This window comes from Myripristis murdjan, chromosome 20 (assembly GCF_902150065.1).
Source record: "Myripristis murdjan chromosome 20, fMyrMur1.1, whole genome shotgun sequence".
Classification (NCBI taxonomy): Eukaryota; Metazoa; Chordata; class Actinopteri; order Holocentriformes; family Holocentridae; genus Myripristis; species Myripristis murdjan.
Window position 1 is genome coordinate 23,418,883 of NC_043999.1, and position 26,265 is coordinate 23,445,147.

Here is a 26,265-nt window from a genome sequence, read left to right on the forward strand (position 1 = left end):
CTTGGGAGAGCCTGTCACTTGAGCCGCTGTGTGCTCAGGATGTGGAGCGAGGGCCCACAAAGCAGCGCTCAGCAGATTTTCAGACCCTGCTGCAGGGGAAACTCATAACAAATGAGTGATGAGGCCATTTTTCTCTCTCTCTCTCTCGCGCAAAACACATTCACGTCACGGCAGATTTCATGACCTCAATTCTGTGTTCATGAAAATTTCCACGCAAAAGGCAGTTTTTCTTCAAGGTGCCATGGGTAGCATTTGCTTTTTTTGCGTTGCATTTATTGGGAACTGTATTGCTTTATGTCACAAAAGGATGTTGCTTCAGGGCACAAAATAGGACATTTACTCTACAAGTTATGAAGCTTTATTCTAGTTCCACTACTCTAAATAGAACATTTCCTCACCATGACAGAATACAGGCTGCTATCAAGGGCTGCTATTGGTTGATGTCCCTCCTCTGACACTTGAAAACAAAGGGTCTGACACCGAGGAGGAGGGGGCACAAGCAGCAATGTTGACTTTATGACAGGAAGCAATGGATATTGTGGTCTTTAACAAAATGCTATAACCTTTTTTTCTGCAATGGTGACAAGTTGAGAGAGTCAGTTTTCACATGACGACTTACTTTCAGACATGCAGAAATGATTCCTATTAAAAATCAATTGTTTGTGTTTCTTCCTCTAGCTTCCCCGCCTGCTGGACAACCACTCGAGCGGCATTGACATTCCCTTCTGGGGACGGGCTCTCTCTGCCCTCTCGGAAAAAGTGCAAGAGGTATGGCGCACACAGCCCGTCCCGCTCCAGTCTACCTCCATTCGAAAGTTCACTGCCCTGGTATTTTTAGCCCTCAGGAAACAGTTGCTTCCTCTCGCCTGAGTTTTTACGCAAACACAGACAGCGGGGGGATATCATTTAGTGCGCACGAGGAAGGCTAAATTCAGCCCGGGGCTTATTTAGCCTCCAAAAACAGATACATCATACATCAATCCCCATGGAGATGAGAGGTGGCAAAAATACACACATTCTTAACTCAAGTAGAAGTACAGATACTTAAAAAAAGCCCTCTGAAGGAAATTTCTACAGACTTTTTGTCAACAAGCAGCTTTCTCCACAGTCAAGACTCTCCCTGTTGTCTGTTTTGTCGTGTCACGTCTGTCGTGTGTGATATGCATGGATGGATACAGCAAGGGATCTGCTTTTCTCTGTGTTAATGTCCCATCTATTTAGGCTGAAATCAGTCCTGATGTTGGGAAGGTGTGCGGTGCAAAATAAAAATGATCGAATGCATCAAGACTAAAGTAACAAGTCTGTTTTGAAAATGGAGCAGTAGAAATGTAGGGCTTTAAAGTGAAACGTTATCTGAAAAAGAAATACCCAAGTAAAGTGCCCATACCTGAAAAATCTACTTTAGTACAACAGCAAAGCATTTGTACTTCCCACCTCTGAATGCAGACAAAGCTGACACTGCAAGGACAGGTGAAGCCTCCACACATACAGGTTAATAAGAGGTGTGTGTGTGTGTGTGTGTGTGTGTGTGTGTGTGTGTGCATATACACCAAATGTACAAAAAATATTTTTGACATTTTCCTGATACTGAGCTGCAGCCCCCTATTTGCACATCTACACCTTTGTACAATCAATGCATGGGAATATGCCTACGTGTGTGTGTGTGTGTGTGTGTGTGTGTGTGTGTGTGTTTGAATATACTGTATGTTTGTTGTGGATGTTTCTAAGGGACACTTTGTAGAGGTGACATCCTGACATCCTGTTGGCGGGACTCTTGTCTCTGGCCAGACAGAAGATGTGAAACTACTCAGTAATTTTCCAGCTCATTCGCTCATTCAAACATCGCCTCGGCTCTGAGATTGTTGTTAATGCAAGATGTCTTTGTAAAAATAGAAAAATGAGGCAAAACAAAGATGGGAAAAAAACTAAGACAACCTTCTCCTCTGAAATTATGAAAAACTCTCTGTTTGACTGTTGCATGTTGCCAGATTTAAAACTATTGCATCAGAACCATTCATTCCCATCATGTGTCATTATATCTTCAACCTTACAAATCAAATCCAGACCAACCAGTTTATTTAAAATTTTCTGCAGTTCCACCACTAATGCTTTTTGATGAAGTGAACAGCCCATAATACACATGCACAGAATAGCTGTTGTATTGCATCCCCTTATAATGCTAGAACTGTTTTTGGCATATTGTCCTTCATACATCTCTATTTCCCATGGCCTTGACAGGAGAGGCTTGGGTTCTGTTGTGATTAATAGCCCCCCATTTGTTTGGTTATTATTTATATTTGTATTTCCTCGCTGTATTCCGGTTGTTTTCAGTTTTAAATGGGGTTTGGAACAGGATTATTATAATTTTTATTATATGTTTTTATTTTCAGTTTCAGGGTGGGGTATTTATCAAGGATGAGAATCAATAAAGTCAAAAGAAGCATTGCATGATAAAAGCTCACAAAACATCTTTCCATTTTAAAAAATGTATTCACATGGAACAACCAACTAAGTTGTTTTTTTTTCTGCTCTGTTAGTTTCATCTTGTCTCTTCCCTTTTCTGCAGTTGCTCCAGCGGAATAGTTCCAGGGAGCTCCTACGGGTCGTGACCCCTCTCTTCCGGGACGCTCCATCCTTCAGGCAGCTGGTAACCGCGGCCTCCAGCCTGTTGTGCGGCTACAGTGAGGAGGCCTTTTCCCGGGTCACCTCCTTCAACTGGTACGAGGACAACAACTACAAGGCCTTCCTGGGCATCAACAGCGCCAGGTCACAGGGCCAGTACGCACATGACGACAGCGCCTGTGAGTACACCGGTTGCCATATCTGTCGAAATCACACACAGAAAAGAGAGTTGCTTTTTGTCTCCACCTCTCCAACCTCAACAAATGCATCAAAACGTCAGGAGAAACTCCAAACTGTGTTCTGAATTGCTGTATTATCAGGGTGTCAATGTAAGGAATCATCATAATGCCATGATAAAAGCAATGAAAGATATGGATAAATACATGTGGAAATATGAACAGGAATAAAATAATAAATGTGGAAAATGTTATTTATTTTCACATTTAATTGTTCATTTATTTCTGTATATATTTCATTATTCATTCTCATATATTTTCAAAATGTTTTTATTTGTTTACATATTTATTTATGTATTTCTCTATATATTACACATTTATTTCTGTATGTATTTCCACGGATATTTGTGCTTTACCTAACACACACAAGCTGCCAATGAACTGACTTTAATCATTTCTTTACTCCTCTTCATATTTCAGCATTTATTAATACGTCTTTCTTCCACTTCCCCTCTCCCCTCCAGCTCCGTCCTGCAATGACCTGATGCGGGAACTGGAGTCCAACCCTGCCACCAGGATTGTGTGGCGTGCCGTCAAGCCCATGCTGATGGGACAGATCCTGTACGCCCCCGACTCCCCCGCCGCCAGGCAGATCATCCGCAATGTAAGCAGCATGTGGCGTTTAGGAACATGGCTTCATACATATTTAGCACAGATTGCAAAATATGTATGAAATAATGTATTTCAGTTGGAAGTGTGTTTTGTGCCTTTAACATGTATCATGAGGCAGTCTGAGTCTGAGTTAGGAAGAGGGTGATGGTGGATGGGTCAGTCAACACAACTTTCACTTAGTCGCCGGTCGCGGGGTTGGTTTTCATAGACTAAAAGCGTTTCCAGATTCCAGGTGTGGTGCCTAAACCTCAGCTTTCCCTAACTTCATCCAAGTGGTTTTTAGGTCCAAACTTTTCCTCATCTGGATTTATCTTTTTGTTGGTTTAACCTACCAAAATGTTGCCCTTCTAGAGCTGCTTTTAGGAGGAGGCAAATTTGTGTTCATGGACACAAATTAAATTTGTCTATATGCATAAAAAGGTAAATCTGTGTTCATGGTTCATGATGAAAAAAAAATGGACAATTGGTGTCAATGGACATGAATCTGTAGATTAAATTTTGTGATTATTGCACAAACCCCCGTGAGACAGGGTTGCCAATTCTGTCCTGAGGGGATGGTTTTGACCAACAGAGATGTCAAAGCATCCATATGGTGATGAAAGACTCTTCAAATGGAGGAGCTTGGTAGTGATAGCCGCCGTGGTGGAACAGAGAAAGACTGCTACAGAAACTCGAACTGTATCATCAACCGCGGAAAAAGATGTGAACAAGTCGTGGAGCTTCTTTTTCTTTGGCTCATCAGCAAAGTGGTTGTGATGACTGATGCGTCTTCCTCCAGGCTTGAGTAGGTTTCCCCACCCTCCTCTGAGCCATTGTATCTTGATGTAGAGACATGTTGGTTAAGACCCTCCGGGGGGCCAACAGTCATGGATGGCTTGGCTGCAATGGAAGAACACAAGTAGAAAGGCTGTAGTGACTACCATGTAGTCTGGTGGCGCCGGGCCTTTTTTGGTGTTATGTAAGCACCAGAGCTTATCCTTAAAGACATGCATGATCACACACACGCACACACACACACACACACTCACACACTTACTCAGACAAATACGCAAAACCATACACAACGGTTTCCTTCGACCTGACCCTTAATGCCCTCTTTGTTTTCCACTTCCCTCTGATTGGGATCGTCATTGCGTTGAGGAGGGAATGGCTGTGGGGTTAATTCATTACTTGACAAGACCAAAAAAACAAAACAAGACAAAACAAAACAAAAAAATCTCTTGCATCACTTCATCAGGAACAGCTAACATGCCATTACAAATACACTGCCACGCTACATGTGACTGCTGTTGCATAACGCTGAGCTGTGGAGGTCTTATCTGCATCCCGCCATCGCTGCTCTTTCATTCTGTTCCTTTCACCCAACCCTAGAGGAATGCAGAGGTTACTTAATAGTCTGAAATGCCTGTTACAAGTGATACCGATACAGATTTTCAGAGATGGAACCACTGTAAAAATGGCATCGTCTCTGGCAGCCATTTTCTACCCCTTCCATTAACAGCAATATTTTCTTAGAGAACTGAGAGCAACTAAGTTTTCCCAGCATGGTTTTGGGTTTTTGCACTCGTTGTAAGCATTGACCCGAGATAATGTGATGACAAAAAGCCTCAATTCTCTTCTAAACAAAGTGCTGTTGCTGCTCCCTTCAAACATCACTTCCTGTGCATCAGAGGATTTTTCCTGGAGAAAATGAAACTCCTCATAGCTGCTGAGAAGAAAAACATGAGAGCTGTCATGAACTGAGTTACTACTGTATGGCATCGAACAGGGATCGGGAGCAGCAAAACGTATGTGATAAACTTGAAATGTGAAACGCATATGAAAAAGTTGCATATTATTACTTTAACATTGCAGTTTCCATGTATTTCTTGCACTTTGAATTTGAATTCACCAGACAAGCAAAACTGTTTCTTTTAAACAGTTACAGTTTAAGTGCAGGAAAACTAGTCAGTATCAGTGTGCTTCAATTTTGAAAATACTAAGGGAAAACTTTAGAGGTTTTTTTTTGTTTGTTTGTCCTTTTTATTTATCTTCTCTTCATAGAAGGAGAATCTCTACACCAATTAGAAAACACAGAAACATTTTAATTCTGTTGTTAATTTGCATTTCAATACTTGTGTGCTCTGTTCTCTACATTATAAAAAGCTACTAGAAAAAATGTTTTGGGCATTAAGCTGTTTCTGTATACCAGTTTTGCTGCTGTTATACAAATCTGAGGAATTCATGTACCTTCTACCTGCACTGTAAAGGTGATGGGTGGGTAGGGATGAGGGGAAGCGCACAGGTTGCCTCTCCCCGCGGAAACGGCACGAAGCTCCTGCCACCCCCCTCTTTCCTGCTTAGGCTGCGGTTTCGCTCTGCCTGGGGAAATGAGGAAGCACTCACTTGTGGGAACCTGACTGGGATTCACTGGGCAGGCTGAATGCGCTCGGCCAGTTGTCACCAACGGCCTCCATTGTCCCCCCGCTGCCATTGTTCCCTTTGTCACCCAAAATCAGACACACACAAGAGGAAGGCGTTTAATTGGGTGTACTTTTCAGCGCTTTCATCCACCACTGCACATGACTGTGAATGCGGCAATAGCCGGGCTTTGGTATTTGCCACACAAAGCACTGTACCCACACACATCCAGGATTTCAACGATAAGGGCGCAGTAAATATTTGACAATTTGTCATGGAGTGCATTTGGTGCACACTTAGTTGTTGGTTATCTGAACAGCCCTGCGGGAATTCTTTGTGTGAGAATGTGTGTGTTGTCTTTGCAAAGCCTGTTTTCACAGGGACTTTAATGTGGGAATGGTATGTAGCAGGAGATTAGGAGCACTGTGACACTGTTTGTTTGTGTGTGTGTGTGTGTATGTGTGTGTGTGTGTGTGTGTGTGTGTGTGTGTGTATGTGTCTGTGTTTGTGTGTGTATGTGAGAGAGAGAGAGAGAGAGAGAGAGTTTGTGAATGTGTATTTTTGTGTGGGTGCATGCAAATGTACACATGAACATGTGTGTGTATGTGTCTGTTTTTCCATGTGTATGCATGTAAAGCATGCGTTGGAATACTGTATATGCATATGTGTTTCTGTATGTGGTTGTATGTGTGCACGCACCTAGATATGGGCATATGTGAGCATAGATATGAATGAGATGTGTGTGTGAGATGGCATAATGTCCCCAATCTCCATCCCCACTCCACAGGCCAACACTACATTTGAGGAGCTGGAGAGGCTGAGGAACATGGGGAGAGCCTGGGAAGAGGTGGCTCCTCAGATCTGGGCTTTCTTCCAAGATGGAGTCCAAGTCAACATGATCCGGGTAGGTCAGAAATCTCAGGGTCTGAATGAATTAAAGGAATACGCCGAGTTCCTGGGAGAATGTCCTCTTGGTTAACTTTCTCTTCAAAACAAATGGAACTTGCATTGAGAGTTGGGTTGTATAGTTACCTGAACGTTGTACGAACCCACATCGTGGTGAAATATCCTCATTAGTAACACAGCTCCCAAAATAACACTTTCAACACATAAATGAATGCAAACAAACAAACAAACAAAGCAGATTATGCCCGTGTAAACAGCAACAAGTCCTGGTACCAATTTTTCCTCCTTGTAGTTACAATTATCAGTGAAACTGCTATCAGCTTGTTTCTTCCTGGCACAAGGTTACTATGCAGAAGTCTCCTGCAGACACCAGCTGCCAGATCTATTTTCCAATTTAAATAGGAAAATAACAAGAAAAGAGATGTTTATTTTCCTTAAAATAATCGGCACTTGGACATGTTGCACGGAGAGCACGGAGCAGCTAATGAGAATATTTCCCCACCATGTGAATAACACCCAGGTAAGTGTACAACAAGAGTTTTCCCAAGAATGAAAATGAAATAGGAAAATGAGAACTCTAACAGCTCTAAATCTGAATGGTAGCTCATGTTAATACCCTACTCCCCTTTGTTTCAGGACTCCATCCGCAACCCGACAGTGATGGATTTCATTGACAGGACTCTGGAGGACGCACTGTTCTCCTCCAAGCACATCCTCAACTTCCTGTACAACGGCCTGCCAGCAGACCGACCCGATGACATGGTTGACTTTGACTGGAGAAACGTCTTCAACCTCACCGACCGGGTCATCCGAATGCTCAACCAATACGGAGATGTGAGTGTAGTACTTTTTAAAATGTATCCAGTGTGGTGTTTGATACGTTCCAGTGTCTATGTCTTTAGGATTTCTTTCATCTTGTCCCTCTGCGGTGAAACTGAAGGATCAGTCTCCATCTATGCATTTGTGATTGGATTTTGACCAGCGTTTCCAAAATTACACCAACTATTCAAGGGCATGCTACAATTAAAGGTTATACACTACTCACAAAAAGTTAGGGATATTTGGCTTTTGGGTGAAATTTATGGAAAATATAAAAAGTTCACGCTACAGTGATATTATATCATGAAAGTAGGGCATTTAAGTAGAAGCATACACTGGTGATTTCCTCATCTCAAACAATTTCTTGAAACAAAAGCCAACAACAGTGGTGGATATACCACAACAAAAAATGTCAGTGTCAATAACTTGTCATGTGCCCTTGAGCATCAATTACAGCTTGACAACGACGTCTCATGCTGTTCACAAGTCGACTTATTGTCTGCTGAGGCATGGCATCCCACTCTTCTTGAAGGGCGGCCCTCAGGAAATTGAGGTTCTGGGGTACAGAGCTCCGAGCCTCTACACGGTGACTCAGCTGATCCCATAGGTTTTCTATGGGATTCAGGTCTGGAGAAAGTGCAGGCCACTCCATCTGAGGTACCCCAGTCTCCAGCAGCCGTTCCCTAATGATACGACCTCGATGAGCTGGAGCATCAAACACCTGATGTGAATTTTGCCGTTAAACTCCTTGTTAGAGAACAGCAACTTGTGCAAAAGGTACTGAAACACTGAACAGTTGGACATGTGCATTCAAAAGTTTACAGAAGGTCACATTAAGTTCACCTGTAAAGGTTATAATGCATTTTAGGTTCATCCTGAAATTTCACCCGAAAGCCGAATATCCCTAACTTTTTGTGAGTAGTGTATATACAGCAGTGTATTTGCTACTGGCCCAGTGGGGTGCTGCATTACCTGTAGGGGATGATATATTTACCACTGGGTCATAGTTTAGCTTCTCTTTCTGTTCAGTTGTGAGGCTAGGATTTTTTGCAACCCCTTTTCAGCCTTTGAATGTGGAATCTGGAATGTTTTTCCACATTTCACCTGAAATGTCAGGGTCTCTCCTGGACAGGCCCATTCATGAAATAATCCAATTGAGCGCAGCCCTGTCACTTGTTGATTTCAATGCATTTCAACAGGTTGCCAAACCACTGCGTGCTCAATAATACCGCTCCTGGCGTGATGTGAGCATTTAGATAAGCCATCTCCGGGCTCTCTAATTTGTCCCCTGTCCAGAGACATGGAAATCGACCCAGGTGGGCAACAGCCAGAGCAACAAACTAGTTGTCAAGCCTCTTTTGTTTACTGCTGATGGAGTGGAGGTGAAAAAAAAACAAAAAAAAACTGGACCTTCTCTCCTCTTGTTCTCCCCGAGGGCCCTCCACATTAGCAGGCCAGAGCATTGAAACACAGTTAAAATCACCGCTTACCCTGTGGAGGCTAATCGGGATGAGAGGCCTATCGCACTGGGGGGTGACATGAGGGGTACCTGGGGGCACGGCTGGGTGGATGGTTGGCGCTCTTTGTTTTTGTCCAAGTTGAAGCTTACAGCACTTGAGTGTGACAGGGAGAGTGGGAACGATTCAGGCCGATTAGACACAGCTGTCACTCCAACCAGCCTCTTTTATACAGCAGCAACAATGACTGCGGGCTTGATGGTTGGCTGGACGTCGGTGGCATGCATGCATATCACAGCACACAGTGCGGGATGGCAGCGTTAGGTGAATGCCTGGGCAAATTAAGGGATCACTTGCAGTGCATGGCCAGTATACAGTCTGTTGTGTTTACATTTGTCAGTTGTATCAGCGCATAACTCCATCCACAGTGAGGATGCATGTCTGAATATGTGCGTGTATGGAAGCGGGATGGAGTTGAATAGTTGTTTTGGAGTGTTTCTGTCCTCTCGGGTCCCAGCCCTCTGTGCTTACGTTAGCCAGCAGTGAAAGGCTATATCAGACATGCTTTGCAAAGGAATAGGAGGCCACTGCTGAGGTGTCACAGCAAATGAGAGTGTGTCTGCTGAACTCTGCCACTGGCTTTGTGTGGGAAACCCCAATCAAAATTGACCTTATGTGACCTTAGCTTAAAATGAACAGATCTATAATTATCAATAATTATCCAGCTTTGTTGACCATTCAAGTCTGATTGTCCTGTTAAGGCATTTTGAGGTCTGTTATTTCTCAATAACAGACCACATCTAATTATTTGACATCTCCATATTCAAAAAGTCCTAATAGTTGACTTCTAATTAAAGTAATAGGAGAGTTTGCCATATTGCTTTTAATTTATTTGGAAATTTTTGCCTTTGAGGATTTGTTTCTATTTCCATGAGTCTGCATGTTCTGTCACAGTGTAGCCCATAGACTGAAAGCTACTGTAAGCAATGATGTAACTATAGTTACCCTCTCCTAATGTCAACCACAGTGTGTTGATAAGACTGCTTCTCTGTTGCCTACCCTCCCCTTGTCAGTGCATGGTCCTGGATAAGTTCGTGGCCCTACCTGACGAGGATGCGGTCACTTATCGGGCTTTGCACCTGCTGGAGGAGAACAAATTCTGGGCGGGTCTGGTCTTCGTGGATATGTACTCCTGGACCAACAAGGCTCCTCCTCATGTTAAGTTCAAGATTCGCATGGATATCGATTCAGTGGAACGCACCAACAAGATCAAAGACAGGTCAGGATCACATTCAAGGAAAGAGGAATAACGGCTGGACCGGTGGTGCACTGTGATGATGATACACCAAGCATTTGATATGTTGATCTAAAAAAGATGTGTGTGTGTGTGTTGCTCAGGTATTGGGACCCTGGTCCCAGAGCTGACCCTATGGATGACCTTCGCTATGTATGGGGCGGCTTTGCTTACCTCCAGGATATAATAGAGCAGGGGATCATCAAAACTCAGACAGGCAAGGAGTGGCCACAGGGTGTATACCTACAGCAGATGCCCTACCCCTGTTACGTGGACGATCTGTGAGTGACAGACACACACACACACACACACACACACACACACACACACACACTCTAATACATTTCCATGAACACATGCCTGCATTGTTCACTGTATTGCTCATAGATGATATGGAAATAACTGTTGCTTGGACGCACAATACAGCTACTTAAAGCCTGCCACAGAAAACAGATCAGCAAAATGCCTTTAACACCAAAGCTCCCCACTGGTAACTGACCTGACGCAGATGATCTGACATCATATCACCATATCTCCAGCACAGCTACAGTGTCAGCACTAAACACCAGGTTTTGATGTCGGTCTCTTAGAATTAAAGAGCTAAGGCTATTTTTTTTCCCCTCTGGACTGTTTTGTGTCAGTGTTCAACAACCATACAGGGAGAAATCTATCACAGCAGAGGAGGAGATGAGACACTGATTTCTCCACTGACAGTCACAATTGTTATTTTAATAATAACAATAATAATAATAATAATGATGATAACAAGAATGATAAAAAATAAACCTTTCTAAATCCTGTCAAACACAGACAAAGACAAAACCAAGGCAAAAATATGATTTTTCTAAAGCCAGTAAAGCTAATAACTAGCAAATAGCGAATAACAAGCAAATATTTCAGTTTCATTATTCAAAATTTCAGCAAAATAAATTCAAAAACATGTCCACCATGTTCAGGCCCTCTTCTTTAGGTGCCTTCAAAAGGCATTCTGGGAAACATAGGAAATCCCTAAGTGAAGTAGAGGAGTGCAGGGACAGGTTGTGTGAAAGAAAATAATTCCTGGAATGCAGTGGATATCATAAACTGCAGGATAACAGGGCATCAAATGCTCTAACTGCCCTTCTCCTGTTTCTTCTCCCACTCTGTCTTTGTGTTTCCAGCTTCATGCTGACACTGAACCGCTGTTTCCCCATCTTCATGGTGTTGGCCTGGGTCTACTCTGTGTCCATGATCGTCAAGAGCATTGTTTTGGAGAAGGAGCTGCGTCTAAAGGAGACCCTCAAGGCCATGGGCGTCACCAATGGTGTCATCTGGTCCACGTGGTTCATCGACAGCTTCCTCATGATGGCCGCCAGCACCAGCCTCCTCACTGCCATCATCATGGTGAGAAAGAATGGACCAAAAGCCATCTGAAGATGGGTTGGGTTGGGTTCCACTGCTGATGAGTTTAAAGTCCCCATGAAATGACCTCACATGACTTCTACTTCCTGTAAACCAGAGTGTCTTAAACAGTGACATCATCCCGCACAAGTGGGTGTACATTAAAATTTCAACCAATAAAACCTTCAGTAAATCTTCAAACTTCCTTTTTCATCCACCTATCCCCTCAAATGAAATTGTGTTTCTCTCTCAAACTGAGATCCTATTGGTTTGCACTTGTGAATGTTCCTCCCCTGTGCCATTTCCCAGCCAAACATCCTGTTTCAGCAGGAATTACATCAAATCAAGAAAGTAAGAGTCCATCTCATGGGGTTTTTCAAGGATTCTTCTTCACATTTAACACATTTGACCGGGTCAAGATACTGCCAATAAAATATACATGACTGGAGTTCCCAGGCTTTACTCCATCGTTTCACAGGCCACTCAAGATTATCTTGACTTTGGCTTTGACTTTACTGGAATCACCTAATCCAGTTGTGATTCAGATGAGCAGTTTTCATGATGTAATTCAACATAGCATTGTGCTTATCACCTCTTCTGGATATAACGATCCATTTATCTCACCTATTCACAGTGAATCATTACCACAGTATTTTCTTTTAGCTAATATGGTTGTGATAGTGGCTCACTCATTATACTCACTGACTCACACAGATGCTGAGGAATCATTAATGAAGGGACTGTAAATACCATGACATCATGGGATGTTTGTCGCAACTTGACAGGAACAGACAAGCAATGATTAACACCTATGACCTCATTCCTCCTCTCACTGCCACTTTTTCTGCTGACACATTTCTATGTACTCTTGTGACCTCTAGTGGCAGCTAGAGGTAATTATTTCAAGTACATAACTGGATATTTGCTTTTATTGATATTAACTGCATTACTGCATATCTTGTTTGCTTTATTTTATTACTTATGTACTTAGTCTATGTTTTTTTTTTTTTTTTTTTTTGTTAGCTGAATCTAAAACTCCTTACTTAAATCAGTGCTCAAATGCACCTCTCTATGTATTTCTATGCAGACCTATGTGATTTAGTGCATTTTGATTTCATCCAAACGTGTCTGTCCGTGTCTCTGGCCTGCAGGGAGGGAGGGTGCTCAACTACAGCAACCCCATCATCCTCTTCTTCTTCCTGCTCAGCTTCACCACAGCTACCATCATGCAATGCTTCCTCCTCAGCGTCTTCTTCAACAAGGCCAACCTGGCGGCGGCCTGCTGTGGCATCATCTACTTCACCCTCTACCTTCCCCACATCCTCTGCTTCGCCTGGCAGGACCGCATCACCAAAGACATGAAGATCCTGGTGGTGAGCGATTTGTCTTAATATGTCCTCCCAACACTGCGCCACAATGGAAAATGAACAGGGAGTGAAAGCAAGCTATATAAATATTCAATTTCTAGTTTACCATCTCAGAAGGTTACATATGTGATTAATTTTAAGATTTTACAGATCATAAAGAACAGGTTTGGTTGCTAATGCACTGGAGCCCCTCTACCTGTTTCCACACTTTGCTTTAATTTTTAATGTTTTGTTTTACCTTATATTGCCACTTCTACTGCAGCTGCTTGTAACAATAATCACAACACTGTCTACTCCCAGTTCTCCTCATCCAACTGTTCAATCTCCAATACGTCCCATGCCTTCTCCCTCAGAGTCTGCTGTCCCAGGTGGCGTTTGGCTTCGGGACAGAGTACCTGTCGCGATACGAGGAGCAGGGCCTGGGCCTGCAGTGGGACAACATCCAGACGAGCCCTCTGGAGGGGGACGAGTTCTCCTTCCTCACCTCCATCTGCATGATGGGTGTGGACACCGTGCTGTACGCTGTGCTGGCCTGGTACCTGGACAATGTCTTCCCAGGTCAGTGTGTGATGACGAAATGAATGCCACAATGAGCCATAAAAATTACCTAATGGATATCTATTATTATTTATTTATTAATTTATTATTATTATTTTAAATTACAGGACAGTATGGAATTGGACGGCCGTTTTATTTCCCTTTGCTGCCCTGTTATTGGCTTAACACTGTGACTCCGATTTCAGGTAAATTCTTAATTTTCAACCACTTAAAATTGTTGTAACCAGAATTGTCTTTATAACGGCTCCATGCGCTTTTCCTGAAGGCAACAACAACCCGGAGTTGGAGAAAAAAGGCTTTGACAACCTGGCCAACAAGGAGCAGGGAGATGAGGAGCAGAAGCAGGACCGAGCCAAGACTCCCGAGGAGTCGGGCTCGTGTGAGCATCAGGAGCAACGCCACAGGCTGGGGAGGGAGGGCCAGGCCGAGGAGAACCAGACAGAGAAAACAAATGGTAGAGCATGTCGTCACCTTCACCTCACGTCACCTTGTTTGAGAGCATTTCAGCACAGTTCACTCATGAGGTCGCACAGGGCTGGTAGTCTGAACTTCCTCAGACAGCAGCTGAGTAGTCAAACCATTTCAGTCGCCATCAAAATGAGATATGTGGAAATGAGCTTAGTGCGAGTGACATGGTTGCCAGTTATGAATGGCTTGGGAAATAGACATTATGAAAAGATCAATTTTGCTTTGACAACTCAATGCTTACACTTAGCAGTGGCTACAGTGGTGACATTAGTGCAGTAAAACAGCAATAAATCAGACAAACATGTAACTCTGTCCACTTCATAACTGATAGTAAGTGTAATAAAAACATGAAGTACTCCTTGAAATAAGTTCCCTCCCACTCTGATGAAGGCGGATGACAAACGCCGAAACATATCAGGTAAATAACACAAATCATATGTCTGTTAAAAAAGAAAACCTATAGATGTTCCCTCAAAATTCAGCTCAGCATTGATTGATATAATAAATTAAATAGGCCTCTCATTTCAATGAAGTCCTTTCAAAGTCACCAGCACTTGTACATGCTAACCTTCCCACAAAATCATTTCACTTCACATGATCAGTGACAGACTTCCTGTTGATGTCATATTTAATGCAGCATCATAACCGTCACACACGTTTTTTTTTTTTTTTGTTTTGTTTTGTTTTTTTGTTTTTTTTACAGTGTTTCTCTCACTTGTTCGCTCTCTGTCAGTTCCTCTCTCTGCCAATCAGATTCATTGTGTGGGAACTCAGTGCCCTTGAATGTGTTTGTACTTGCTGCCAGGCCTATCTGAATGTATACACACTGCAAGATCTCAGTTCCATGCTTAGTTAATCAGTGATGGAAACTGTGCAGCCCCTTTTACACTAAGTGACATTCCAATCCCCTGAGCTAACTTCTTAGCAATACTGTCTAATTTATCTAAATACATAAATCCAATATACAACTTAAACTCTCATGCTATTGCATTTATTAAACTAAGAAAAACGATGCCATTTTTCTTATCATTTCCTGTCATAACCTGCCCTTTTTGTACTTGGTTATTATATTCAAATCAAAATCATAGTTCCTTTGTCATATACAATATGGTTGCACAGAGGACGTTTCTTTAGAGCTGCAAAGTGTAAACTCATCAACCATTTGCAAACAGAGATAAAAGAAATTGCTAAAATCTGCTTTTAGTAAAAGAGGCAAAATACTTCAGGATGCTTTCAGAGAGGCGGTGTGGCAGGACCCTGGCTCTGTCAGACCAAATGGAGCAAGAACTTTAATTAATGCCATTAGTAGCACTAATGACATGCTATTTCAATGCAAACTGGCTGCTGTGAAAAAGGTAAATTATGAGCTAATCAGATTTTTTTAAAAATTGATTTGATTCAATTTGACTGGATTCGATTCAATTTCAGTTGACTTGACTGGACGTGACCGCTCAGCCATGGTGGCTATCACTGCTCAATCCCACAGCTCTTCTGTTTATCCAAACAAATGAGAAATGCTGCCACAGCTACCAGACAGCAAATGTAAAAGCTGTCACAAAGTGGATAGGATGGATTATATGGTATCATATCAGTTATGAATATATAATATATGAAACAGACAAGCAAAACAGGCATCTACTTTTTGACAGATGTCACAGACTATTTGATGAAATGACATTTTCAAAGAATTCCGGCCACACCCTGGAAGACTAGCTCGCACATGCTTTGCACAGCTCGTTGGATCCTAAAAAACAATAAGCCTGTGTGCAGAGCTAGATTCAATGGATGACTCATTTTTGATCACACCTTATATTTCACCATGCATCACCATGGCCTTGGCAGCAGTCTGCCCCTTGAAAACCTCTTTTTACTCACTGAGGCCTCTAACTCCACTATTTCACTTGTGCTCTTGTCATTCCTGCGTCCAGGCCAGCCGTTTTTCGAGGCGGAGCCAGCAGACCTGGTGGAGGGGGTGTGTATCAAGGACCTGGTCAAGGTGTTCGGCAGCAGCTGCAGTCCGGCCGTGGACGGGCTGAGCATCAGCTTCTACGAGAGCCAGATCACTGCCCTCCTGGGCCACAACGGGGCTGGCAAGACCACCATCATGTATGTCAGCATCCACAAAGATAACCGCACATGCTTACACATGAGTGTAACAACACACAAACACACACACACACACACACACAGCAGGCTAGACTACTTTTTTATCTGTGATTCCAGAAATAGGGATGTCTCAGAAACATGCAGAAAAATCACCTTAATCCTCTGTAGCTGCCTTTCACCACGTCTGCATATCAGTCAAGTGTTAGTAACGGATGACTGAGCTTTTATTATGTTGTCACCGCCTGTACTTCACACTATTATGACCACATAAGTTATGACATTTTTACAAAACAGACAGCTCAGTTTTATTCATGGAAACATTTTTTTTTAGAATATATAATACATATTTATGATACAGATGTACAAATATACAGTTCATATAATTGTTTTTAAAGTTATTATCAGGTGGTAGCTCTATGTAATAATAGTATTAATAGTAAGAAGAAGGAGAAGAAGAAGAAGAATTGGACAACTTGAGCAACTTGTTCATGCATAAAACTCATTTTATTTTATTGCATTCTTACCACTTGTTTACCATTGCATTATTACAGCGAAAAGGCTTTCAGTGTTAACATCATGTGTTGAGCTTCATGTGTCCATCAAAAGAGAAGATATAACTTGGGACTATTTATCCTAAAATAAGCATCATTCTGCTTTGCTTTTATATCATAAAATGTTTTTTTTTTTTTTTTTTTTTTTTTTTTTTAAAGCCTGAACATTTCAGACAAGTGCTTTCAGATAATACATGGAGTGTGATTATGCCTCATCTGTCTCTCTCTCTTTCTCTCTCTCTCCCTCTCTCTTCCCCTCTCTCTCTCTCTCTCTCTCTCTCTCTCTCTCTCTCTCTCTCTCTCTCAGGTCCATCCTCACAGGCATGTTCCCCCCATCCTCAGGAACAGCCACCATTTATGGCAAGGACATCCGGACGGACATGGACACCATTCGTCTGTCCCTTGGCATGTGTCCGCAGCACAACATCCTCTTCCAGCAGTGTGTACCCCTCTCCTTCATGTTGCATCAATCAATAATGAGCACCTTTACTGAGATATAAGAACTGTAAACAAATGAGACCATCACAACATTATTATCATTAATTTAATTTATTGGCTCCCTGTAAAGTATCACAGTATGGCTGCTCTGTCATTAATCATGTGACACAAAATATTGATTTAAAATTACTTTATTACTGGAGGCCTGGAAGCATCCACTTTATAGTTAGCACCCGTGCTACGCTGTATCAAAACCGCGATCATATCAGAGAAGCATATCAAACCAGCAATCAAAAGTTTGCAGTAACCGAAAAGTAACTTTTTTTCTTATTTGATGATAAATCAACAAAATGAATCTTTTGTTATGCCAGAGAGGTGTAATAATTTTAGTTGAGTTTTCAACAAAGCTGTAATCAACAGAAACAATAGCAAAGCAATTTACAAATGTGGAATTGAATAACTTTGACAGTTTTGTACTCGCTCAGCTGCTCTGTTTGTCTCTTTGTCAGCATGACTGTAGAGGAGCATATCCTCTTCTACTCCCTGCTGAAGGGCACTCCTATAGCGGAGGCTGAGGAGGAGATGGAGAACATGCTGCAGGACCTGGGGCTGCCCCATAAGAGAGATGAATCGTCCCAGAACCTCTCAGGTCTGCCGGCATATTTGGCCCTCACATTGTACAGTCACATACATGGTTTCCCTTTAATAGCACAGTCCCAGGTGCAGTCCCTTGTCTTGGCCTGCTGCAGTATCCAGAACTGTCCCATACACTACATACACTAAGTGTAAATAAGTGGAAATGACAAAACATAACACACTGAAAAGAGACAGGATATCAAATCCAGGATAATCATAACAAAATGTAAAAATACCTGTTTAGAGTATGGAGTCTATCTATCTGGCTTAATCTTCACAGCATTTGAATGCATACAGACCTACTTGTTTAGATGAGACTCAGTGGTTCTCACCAAATAAAATGCATATCTTAATTGTTCAAAGCAAGCACTGTTTTATTCAAAGAAATGAAGGGGATTTCATTTAGATTTCAGTGGGCTAACGGTGCATGAAAGCATTGCAGATTACTGCACTTCTCATTGTGCAAAATCAAATTGATTTTCTCTCAGGTTCTCCTATGTGTCAACTGTGACTTAATCACTAATGAAGAACATGGACCCTGAAGCTACACCAGTTTAGAAGCACTGATTTAAATACTGATGCATTACACAATAGTGATGCACAACCAGTATCCAACAGCAGCTCTTATCTCTCTCATCTCCAGGGGGCATGCAGAGGAAGCTGTCAGTAGCTATGGCATTTGTTGGAGGAGCTAAAGTGGTGATCCTGGACGAGCCAACATCAGGGGTGGACCCCTACTCCAGACGCTCCATCTGGGACTTGCTACTCAAATACCGTGCAGGTACTGACCTCTGCTGGCAGCAGAAGGGTACTGCAGTGTCATGTGGCAGAAGCAAAGCCCAAGACCATTAGAGATCCAGATAAAGTTTTTATTTTTCAAACATCAGTAGACAAATATAAAGTTACATAACATTCAGTACCATGCCTCCAACGATTCAGCAGTCACACAAAGTAATTATTCCTTAAATTATTTTTCCAGATTTAATAATTGTCTTTCACTCACACTGTATGTAGCAAGTGTTTACTGGTTGCTTCTGTCTCTGCACTGGTCATTGTTCATGAGTAACTACAAGTGTTTTAACCTCTCATTTCTCCCTCTCTGTCTTAATCTCTTTATCCCCGTCCTCCCTGCAGGGCGCACAGTGATCATGTCCACCCACCACATGGATGAGGCTGACCTGTTGAGTGACCGGGTGGCCATCATCTCCCAGGGCCGCCTCTACTGCTGCGGTTCCCCGCTCTTCCTCAAAAACTGCTTTGGTGCCGGCTTCTACCTCACCCTCGTACGGCGCATGAACTACGATGCACCCAAGGTGGGATATGCAACCATGTTGAGTTTTTGAAAGCCAATTGGGCTAAAGCTGAATTCGCTATTGGTATTTTTTTTTCCATATCAAATGCTTTAAAGAAACAGAAGGAGTCAACATTAAATACTGACAATCTGGTGAACACTTTTGAGAGATACTTCCATGAACATGTTGCAAAAAAAAGCAGCATTTTTTGCTTTACTGGATGTAAACACCTCTGAAATATCTATAAAAAATCAAGATAAAACTAAAACTTATTCAAACTTGCCTACTTGTGTAGAACCTGATCAAAATATCTTATTAGAATCAAACAGCTTAAGGCAAGTTCAGCACTGATCAGTTCTATTAATAATTGTATAATGTATCACACTGCATTATATGCATCATGAAGGAGAGAAATGACACTGATTGGAGCAGATACAGCTTTTAGTGAAAGGCAGATATCATTTATGCTCAGAATAATAGAATAGCCTAACCCTGGTTTGCATGCAGACTGTCTTGGTGTCTCGGTCATTTGCATGTAAATGGGTAACAGGGGAGGAAAAACCACACAGTTAAAACTGATGTGTGTCAGAAATAACTGGATGTAAGACTTTGTGAGGATGCTTCTGGAGAGCTAAATTATAGTTTTTATTTATTTGTTGCCCTGCAGGTCAAGTGTGACTGTACGGAGGATTGCTCCTGTAAATGTTCCAAGTGCTCAAAATTCAAAGAGAACCAGGAGGAGAACCAGACCCCAGACCGACAGATGGACGGTGGGTTTACAGTACATTAGCACCTCCGCTGTTCCTCGGTGACAAGTTTTAGTAATCATCACATCATGGCAAATTCATTATCAGACCACTGCATTCTGTGGTCCGTTTATTCAACATGTAAAATAATAAAATGCTGGGAAATAATCTCTCCTGCATGTGAGTAAACAAACAGCAGCTTTGCCCGGAACCTACACACCTACATGTATATATATTTTTTCACATTTCCATTCATATCAACTCTAACAGTGTGGTGTTGAAAGTGTTTGTTGTAAGGGATGTTTATAGCCCCTTTTGCTCTGTTGTTATTTGATTTTACATCCTGTTTTGTATTTGCTGCTGCAGTGAGCCAGCTTCCCAATGGATATCATCTAAGTCTTATCTTATCTTACCACCCCCACCCTGTGCCTTACTTTTGTTATTAAAAGAGCAGAGTAGAAGTGGCAGAATGGGGATGGGAAGATAAAAACAGGAGACAAGCTGGTAGGGCTGTTAGGATGTAATAGGGGGTGGGTCAAGACATAAACGGTCGTCATTTCTCATCTCCAGGTAACGTGGAGAGCATCACAGCCCTGGTCCATCATCACGTGCCAGAGGCTCGTCTAATCGAGGCCATCGGCCAGGAGCTGACCTACCTGCTGCCTAACCGCGACTTCCAGCCCAGGGCATACGCCAGCCTCTTTAGGGAGCTGGAGGAAACCCTGCTAGACATTGGCCTCAGCAGCTTTGGTGTGTCAGATACCTCACTGGAGGAGGTGTGTGGCCAAAGATGAAGTCGTTATAGTACTAATTCAATCTGTCACTTCCTGAACTTCATCATTTCAGTAAAAGCGTTCTTAAAGGGTCTTAAAGGCATCTTAAAAAGCATCACCTGATCTTGGATCATCTGTTTATCTTGCAGATTTTCCTGAAAGTCACTGCTGATGGTAGTGCCACCAACCAGAATTGCATGAAAGGTAAAGAAAGAAAGCCAAATCGTAACACTTTGTGTTGGCTGTACTTTCCTTCAGCTGTTAACTTCCTTCTTTGTTGAGTGTTTGTGTGCCAGATACCTGGTTGTATCTGCTCTAGCCCTGTTTTCTGTCTTGACCCCTCATCATGTGTGTTGAATCCTTTGTATTCCATCGCCTAATGCTCTCAGACCGGAAAATGTTGCAGCGGATTACACGAGCCAGTCTCAACAGAGTGGCTGTTTATGTGGAACCTCCAAAAGGTGACAGTGACTTTCAGATTACAGCTTTGGAAAAATTGCTGCTGTCGTGAAAAAAAAACACTTTTTTGTGTGGCTGTTTTTCTTTTTGAAAACAGTCATTTATCTGGTGAGTTTCAAGATCTCCTGGCACTTGAAAAACAATTTCCTTTTGCATCATTTCAAAAACACATGAAGGTCAATGAGAAAATAACCATTCTTTATTCATGCCTGAAACACATACTTTTTGCAGAAGTGTTTTTTTCCAACAACAGTGATAGAGAAAAAGCTTCAGCTTGGGCACACTGACTAGTGATAAAAAGACCAAATCCAAGGTGGATTTATCGATTATCATCCATGCTCTCACCGCTGCAGCAGAAACATGCAGAAGATGCTGAACTATACAGCTTAAGGCTAGTGGACTGAAGCTGATGGGTATGCAGAATGCTTTCTCACCATGGCGGTGGTGGGAGGACCACACATGCTTGGCTAGCTGGCTACTTTCTTTCATCTAGCATTGACAGCACCTGCATGTCCTGTCCATTTCTGCAATTTAACTTCAGCCCTGTATTCCAGAGGCAGATGGGGCTGCGCAAACCAATGGCCAGGGCCCATGTGGGCCACCAGAGGACAATGCAGGCAAGGGGTCCAACCAGGTCAGAGGCCTATGTTTGATCCTCAAACAGTTCTTTGCTCTGCTGATCAAGAGGTTTCATCATGCCACACGGTCCCACAAAGACTTCTTTGCCCAGGTAACCTTGTCCTCAACAGAGATGACAGAACGTGTTGATCAGGTGACACTAGGGCCATGGTTTTCCTCCTAGCATGCACTCAGACAGAAGCCATTCTTCTATAGTCTTAGTGCTATGCAGAGCACCTTGCATGCTTTTGTCAAGTATTTTACATGTAATGAAATCTTGACTACACACTTCACACACTTCTGGACAATGTAGACTCGGGATCTGACTTCTCATCAGGTCAATGTTATGTTCTGTTATGCTAAATCGGGTCTGGCTGTCTAAATTTCTAAAGGATACCGAAACCTTGGTGTTGCATATAAAAGAGTCATTTACTGAGACAAATGGCCTGCATATTTTGGTATACACTGGTTTTCATTAGTGTTTTCTTTAGGGTTTTAAAATGGCTGCTTTGTCTCTATTTCTGCTAGATTGTTTTGCCAGCCAGTTTTGTGTTCCTGGCGCTGATGTTTACTCTGATCATTCCACCTTTCGGAGAGTATCCCAGCCTGACCCTCACCCCCTGGATGTATGGGCGACAGTTCACCTTCTTCAGGTGAGCATTAGGAACCAGACCACCTGGATCCATTTAACTGACACTGAAAGCTCTATTTCTGTGAAGCAATGATATATGGTGGGCCAAAGTGCAGTCAAAAGTGCACAGGAAATGGCAACTGATTTTTGGTAATTTGGGGGCCAGAGTTGTACTGTAAATGCAATGCAGTTGGAAATAGGGTGGAATTAGGTTTGTAGTTGTGCTAAAAGCTGCCGTCAGTTATCATCACCTATCAAATCAACTGTTTCCTTTCCCTTTAAAAGCAGTGCACTCTGCTGTGATGCTCTGACAATTTGGTGATAGACGAGAGAAGTTTGGAACAGTTTTGCTACAAAAAAGCTTCTTCCCAGAGCGAACTGATTCCTTGAGGTGCAGAATCACCAAGAGCCAATGTATAGCACTATAAATTAAATTTAGGGAAGTTAAATTAAAAAGGTGGCACAAAGCACCCTCCTCTGTCCTTCTGAAAACAGAGCCCTATGGATCTTTGGTAGTCTGCTGAGGATAATACAGTACATTACTAAGTTTAAGATTTCTAGCCATCTGCATGTTATTATCATGATCTTTGTCTTTTGCAGTAACGAGCGTCCCATGGATGGTCACATGAGATACTTTGGTGAGGTCTTGCTGGACAAGCCTGGTTTTGGGACTCGCTGCATGGTGGACGAACCGCTGGAGTGAGTAATCAAACCAAATGATTTTAGATATATTTTTGATTACAGACTTTGGTCAGAGGTTGTGGTGCTTCCTCAACATGCCTGAAGAAGAAAAACATGGAACCTCATTTCAACCAAAGTTAACCTAACTCCTGATCTGTGCCACAGTTGCTTTATTGCTTTGATTGCATGTGTCCTTTTCTCCCAATGGCAGAGACTTCCCATGCAATAATATCACCACAGAGTGGGAGATGCCCCTGGTTAACCCTGCCCTGATAGAGATGCTGGCCGGTCCAGAGTGGAGTGACATCAGACCCTCTCCAGACTGCCAGTGCAGCACACCCAAGAAACTCACCATGCTTCCCGACTGCCCAGCAGGAGCAGGAGGCCTGCCTCCTCCACAGGTGGGTGGCTGCATTCACACATGAACACATGGGGTGTTCATTTGAACTTGCAAATGCACAAGTTGCATGAGATGAAACACAAATGACTCACATAGTATATTCAAAAACTCTTGTGTGCAGTGCCTGAAATGCTCCTCCACATATAATTAATCTTCCCATACACACCACTGAAACCCTTTCAGACATATTACTGAAATACTGTCATTATCTGTCATTATATTCATAGAGGAGCATATGACATGACTTGTGTGGATCCACTATTGCTGGTGAGTATCTGCTGTGAGATTTATGTGTGGTTTTGTATCTTAGAGGATCCAGTCAACAGGAGATGTTCTCATGGACCTAACGGGCAGGAATATCTCTGACTACCTGGTGAAGACCTATCCCAGCCTTATCAGAACCAGGTATCTACTAAACAGTTTGCGTAACTCAATGTAAAATTTCATATTTGAGAAATTAAGAAGACAAAATAAAACTGTCTGTGTCAAATGAAGCAATGCATCATCATGTAAGAAGAAGAATGTATACAGTATGTCCAAAACACAAATATTGATGCACTGTAAGTGCTGAAGATGAACACATGCTGTTGCTATAAAGGAAGATTCACTCCTAATATGTGCAAGAAGCACAACTCAGTTGGGGTTGATTTTAAAAGCAGGAAATGTAGCTGGGCCACATTTCTTCAGCAGCCTATTGAAAGCCTTTTCTTCAGACCTTCAATATGACAGATTCCAAACAAACAAGATGAATTTATGTAGAGTTAGCTATATTTATTATTTTACATTAATATTGCTAATAAAATATTATTTATAAGCAATATTACAGTAATCAATAACACATTTTTTCTCTCTGTGAGGTCCAGGTAATTAATTACATTTACATTCAAGAAATAAAAACTCCCCAAAACCCCCGATTTAACAGGGAAAAAATGGGAGAAATCGGAGAATTACAGTTAACAGTAAAACTGCCCAAAAACCCCACTTTAAAAGGGTAAAAATGGGAGCAGTCTGGAGGACGACACAGCACTAGCGGCGCCAGGATTTTGTGAATGGGTGGGCCTACAGAAAAATGGGTGGGCCAATAAAAAAAAAAAAAAGGGGAAAACACAGCACCGCACTGCCACCTGCATTACAGCAGCCGTGTCTGCACCGGAGTGGCTATTGTGTCGCTGTCCTCACCTCAGTGCTGAACTGGACAAAGACCTGTAACTCAGCAGACTTCATTTCTCTCTCTTATTGACTGCACAAAACTGTAGTCGGAAATATATCTTTGGAAGTTTTGTCTCTCTCTCTCCATTTATTTAACCAACCAAGCTACACTGTTACAACATACTCAGATCGAACAGAAAGTGCAACATTATTTAGTAGTAGTAGTAGTTCTTTATTCCGAGTAAGCAAAACAAATAAACAAACAAAAAGAAAAGAAAAGTAATCACACAGTGATGGACAGACATAACATAAATAAGCATAAAAATGAAACAACACATTTAAGCAATAAACCCCGAGAAGCCCTGGGTTACAGTGATTTTACAACGGCTGAGGGGCGTTCTTTAAGGCAGGATGCGCAGCGGAGTGCCCCTCCGCCACTGTAAAATCACTGTAACTCACGGCTTCAAAGGGCTTATTGCTTTTATAAAACGGTTACCCTACATATAGCCCATAAGAAAAAAAAAAAAAACACAGACGCCAAGATCGCTTTCATTTAGCGCTATCATCATGTCACAGCAGACTATTTGGGCTCGTTAATGTTGAATTGGATATTTCCATTAATAATGCAATTGTTAAAATAGTGTTCAATTATGTTTGGACTCCTTTTTGCAGGGACGGTGGCGTGCGTTTCGCGGCAGGTGTGTTTTTACGCAGACGTAGCTATGCCTAACGTCGAATATAACAATAACAATAATAATAAAAGTATAGCCTACTGTTAATTTACCATACATCGGCGCAGTCCCACTGTGTCCGCTTTGGGTGGAGATAAAGGGCAGGTGGATCAGGAGGCAACATTTAAATCAAGTGATGGAATTGCCGCAGGAGTTTCCTCCTGCTCAACACGGTGTCGTTTGGTGAAAAAAGCCAAGTAAGCTGCTCTGTTTCGCCATAATAAACTCCGTCTCCGTCTCTCTTTTTTTCTTTTTACCTGTACACATTTATTTCTTCCTGAGTCTGGGTGGGACCGTTTGCGCGCAAACTAACTCATTCATTTCATTGGGTCACATGCTGATGACGCAGCCGAGGGGCGGGCGCTCACGTATGATAGAAAGCTGCTGATTGACTTTAATCCCGAAAACATGTTCTTCTGATTGGGTGGGCCTGGCTCAAAATGGGTGGGCCCAATCCAGCCTGTCTGATGCAGGCCAGTGGCTTCTTTATTCAAACAAGATTTTGTCCATATAAAAAGTAGCCTATTTTTCCGAAAAATTGTCTTGCAAAAGACGGGTCGTCTTAAAATCAGAGTCGTCTTTTTTTAGTCTAGAAAACTAGCGATTTTTTTTTTTTTTTTTTTTTTTTTGAGGATGCACTTTTCTTTTTCTTTTTCTTTTTCTTTTCTTTCTTTCTTTTTTTTTTTGGAGGGCGCTCGTGCGCCCCCAAGTAGAGTTCTCATATTCTGCCCGAACCCGACCCAACCCGGATTTTTTATTTATTTATTTTTTTTAAATAAAAAAATAGAATTATGTGTTGTGTTATTGATTATGACGTTTCATTTTTATGTGACTGGTGGAGAGAGTGAGAGACTGGATTGGATTTGGAGGCTAAACTTTTAGTGACAGACAGACGACCAGCTGTGCAAGCGCAGAGCAAACAAGTGAGACAGTGT

General features: G+C 42.2%; 1 protein-coding gene across 4 annotated transcripts in view; it reads left to right on the plus strand.

Annotated features, from left to right (window-relative positions):
* The window catches only part of abca4a (ATP-binding cassette, sub-family A (ABC1), member 4a), a 54,321-nt gene that overhangs the window by 10,947 nt on the left and 17,109 nt on the right, over positions 1-26,265 (plus strand). Inside the window, exons 8-33 of one of the 4 annotated variants that reach the window (XM_030079140.1) lie at positions 679-768; positions 2,567-2,801; positions 3,323-3,462; positions 6,658-6,774; positions 7,413-7,610; positions 10,126-10,331; positions 10,451-10,627; positions 11,507-11,729; positions 12,878-13,099; positions 13,447-13,651; positions 13,759-13,837; positions 13,921-14,105; positions 16,048-16,225; positions 17,084-17,215; positions 17,724-17,863; positions 18,494-18,631; positions 18,985-19,163; positions 19,810-19,912; positions 20,459-20,664; positions 20,811-20,865; positions 21,051-21,122; positions 21,675-21,850; positions 22,267-22,391; positions 22,970-23,068; positions 23,262-23,451; positions 23,761-23,855. In XM_030079140.1, coding sequence (XP_029935000.1) covers positions 679-768; positions 2,567-2,801; positions 3,323-3,462; positions 6,658-6,774; positions 7,413-7,610; positions 10,126-10,331; positions 10,451-10,627; positions 11,507-11,729; positions 12,878-13,099; positions 13,447-13,651; positions 13,759-13,837; positions 13,921-14,105; positions 16,048-16,225; positions 17,084-17,215; positions 17,724-17,863; positions 18,494-18,631; positions 18,985-19,163; positions 19,810-19,912; positions 20,459-20,664; positions 20,811-20,865; positions 21,051-21,122; positions 21,675-21,850; positions 22,267-22,391; positions 22,970-23,068; positions 23,262-23,451; positions 23,761-23,855 — 3,965 coding nt within the window. Of the gene's footprint in view, positions 1-678; positions 769-2,566; positions 2,802-3,322; positions 3,463-6,657; positions 6,775-7,412; positions 7,611-10,125; positions 10,332-10,450; positions 10,628-11,506; positions 11,730-12,877; positions 13,100-13,446; positions 13,652-13,758; positions 13,838-13,916; positions 14,106-16,047; positions 16,226-17,083; positions 17,216-17,723; positions 17,864-18,493; positions 18,632-18,984; positions 19,164-19,809; positions 19,913-20,458; positions 20,665-20,810; positions 20,866-21,050; positions 21,123-21,674; positions 21,851-22,266; positions 22,392-22,969; positions 23,069-23,261; positions 23,452-23,760; positions 23,856-26,265 lie in introns of all 4 variants that reach the window. The other 3 variants (XM_030079141.1, XM_030079138.1, XM_030079142.1) reach the window with 3 other exon arrangements.